This window comes from Nicotiana attenuata, unplaced genomic scaffold, assembly GCF_001879085.1.
Source record: "Nicotiana attenuata strain UT unplaced genomic scaffold, NIATTr2, whole genome shotgun sequence".
NCBI classification, from domain to species: domain Eukaryota; kingdom Viridiplantae; phylum Streptophyta; class Magnoliopsida; order Solanales; family Solanaceae; genus Nicotiana; species Nicotiana attenuata.
In genome coordinates this window covers 58837-61428 of record NW_017673360.1, presented here as the reverse complement: position 1 = coordinate 61428, position 2592 = coordinate 58837, and the positions used below count along the sequence as shown (strand labels likewise).

The 2592-nt window shown below is 35.1% G+C and overlaps 1 protein-coding gene across 1 annotated transcript; it reads left to right on the top strand.

Annotated features, from left to right (window-relative positions):
* Positions 1 to 12: 12 nt before the first annotated feature.
* On the top strand, positions 13 to 1347 carry LOC109216140 (ethylene-responsive transcription factor ERF027-like). Its single transcript, XM_019380272.1, has 2 exons — positions 13 to 598; positions 757 to 1347. Exons 1-2 carry the CDS (start codon positions 175 to 177, stop codon positions 957 to 959), a joined length of 627 nt encoding a protein of 208 aa, XP_019235817.1. The 5' UTR covers positions 13 to 174; the 3' UTR covers positions 960 to 1347.
* Positions 1348 to 2592: the final 1245 nt, after the last annotated feature.

Below are 2592 nucleotides of genomic sequence, written 5' to 3'. Positions count from 1 at the left end.
TATATATATATGGCTGATCACCCTGCACATGATTCTACCAAAACCAGCCAAAAAAATCAACCTCCTCAGCCTAGTGAAAATTCTCAAACACCATTTTGCCCTATTCCTCCTCCACTTCTACCACCACAACCGGTGGAGGAGACAAATATCTCACCACGTCCGTTGATATCAAACATGGCAATATTAGAAAATACAAAATCTCCACCAAAAACAGTTCAACTACCAAATATTATACCAACTGTAACGACCAACATGAGTTCCACCTCATCACCAAGCCGCCCAACAGGTGGAAAACATCATGTATTCCGCGGAATACGAAGCAGAAGTGGGAAATGGGTGTCTGAAATTCGAGAGCCACGTAAAACTACAAGAATATGGCTAGGAACTTACCCTACTCCTGAGATGGCTGCTGCCGCATACGACGTCGCCGCATTGGCTCTAAAAGGCGGCGACGCTGTAATAAATTTTCCTGGTAACCTCACTTCGTATCCTTCACTTCCTCCTTCACCGTCTCCGGCGGATATAAGAAAAGCAGCCGCCAGTGCGGCGGCGCTGATGAAGCCACAAAATGGAGAAGGCACAATGCCGACTCAACCAGGTAACAGATATATATATGTGAAAAATAACTAAACTTTTGTCAGATATAAAATTTTAAACTGCACAAAACTTAAATTAATTTCAGAAGTTTAATAAGTCTACTTCTAAGAACCTTAAAATTTGAGACGTCTAATTTAAATTTTGGATCCGTCTATGCAGGTAATGATGATCAATCTTCTGGAAATGCACAGATGATTTCAACTGGTGGGCATGAATATATTGATGAAGAGGCATTATTTGATATGCCTAATTTTCTGGTAGATATGGCGGAGGCAATGATGGTGAGCCCGCCGAGAATGAACTCGCCGCCGTCATTCGAATCACCGGGAAATTCTGATGCAGAAAGTCTTTGGAGCTATTAAACAAAATTCATGGATTTAATTTCTTCTTATTACAACTTATTTGAGATAGCACAAAAGGACCATAAACATAGAATGCATGTTATACATGTATCTAGATCAATCACTTAAAAAAAAGATTTTTCTATGTGAAAAGGGAATTTTAGAAATAACGAAGGTTAGTCGTCTAGGGTTTTTTGTTTGTGAGCAAAAATGGAGTAGTTTTTTGTACTCCATAAGATTTTTTTACTGTTCCACTTGAGCCTTTTTCTTGATCCATTTCTAAACATCGATCTCTACAGACTACAGAGTAAAGTTATGGAGATGTGGCAAATAGGGTTTTGGTCAACTTTGAACGAGGAATGAAAAAGCCTCCCTGAAATGATAATGGTTTGTAAAGTCTTTCCATATTTGTCTTTTCTTCTTCACTTTTTTGCTTTCTTCTTTTGGGAGTTTTTCTTCTTTTTTGCATTGCGTTTGCGGGTGGGGGCATCTTGGTTTGTCTATACTAAACCAGGTTTCTTTTATACCGACAGCGTAAAAAAAAAATTATACGATCAAATTAGTTAAAAAATAAATAAATACCGTAATCGTCTATAATATGTAGGATAATTGACAGCCTGTCATATTTCTTGATATTATCAAATATGAATTATTACACAAATAGTCGATCAGATTCAATATTTACTTTTTTTTAGTCGGTATACATAAATTATCATGAATTAGATATACATATATTATACATGAATTATACTTCCTCCGGTCCACAATAAGTGACCAATTTGCTTTTGGCACGCCCATTAAGAAAATACCAAATTCTATACAAAAATACCTAGTATGACTAAACTACGCTTAATTAAATGTTTAATGTGAGGAGTAAGAAAACATTTTAAGGATATGTACATAAGGGTAATTTTGTAAAATTAAATTGAATTCTTTCTTAATTATATAAATAAACACTTATTTTGGACTAAAATAAAAAAATAAATTGATCACTTATTGTTGACCGAAAGGAACAGTTAAATTGAAAGACATATTGAAGTGCGGCGACATGGGAGCAATAATCACAATCTTGAAAGAGGTTTTGCTTTATTGTTTGCAATGGGAAAACGTGCTTAAAGCCTAGTCTAGCGGCTTTCTTTGTCTAAGATAAAATTTATTTATAGTACTAATTCAGCTAAGATATTAATGCAGTACTAAAATGTAGTACTATTCAGCTAAGACAGGCAGCCATGGGGATCTTATTCATGTCAACAAGATTTTAATCAATGTTTATATGGGACAGTGGTGGGACCAAATAGTAATTTGTGTTAATTATACATATCTCTCTATACTTTTAATATTCCAAGTGGATCATGGAACGTATCTCTTTAGATTTACAAGTTAGTAAATGACAAAGGACTTCCATTAGTGTACTCATACACAAAGTTTTTAAATGAACTCTAGGTAATCCAACTCAGATGCAAGGTCGTTGTTACATAAAATTAATTACAATTCAAGCCAAAGATATATTGGGTGGCTAAGGTTTGTTCTTGCATCAGACTAGTCTGGTTTTAGTCTATCTTGTCGTATATCATTTAATTTGGAAGAGATCGACTTTCTCTCTCTAATAATGATCTATGGATATTCTAAAGTGTAACTAGGGGTAGCAAACGAG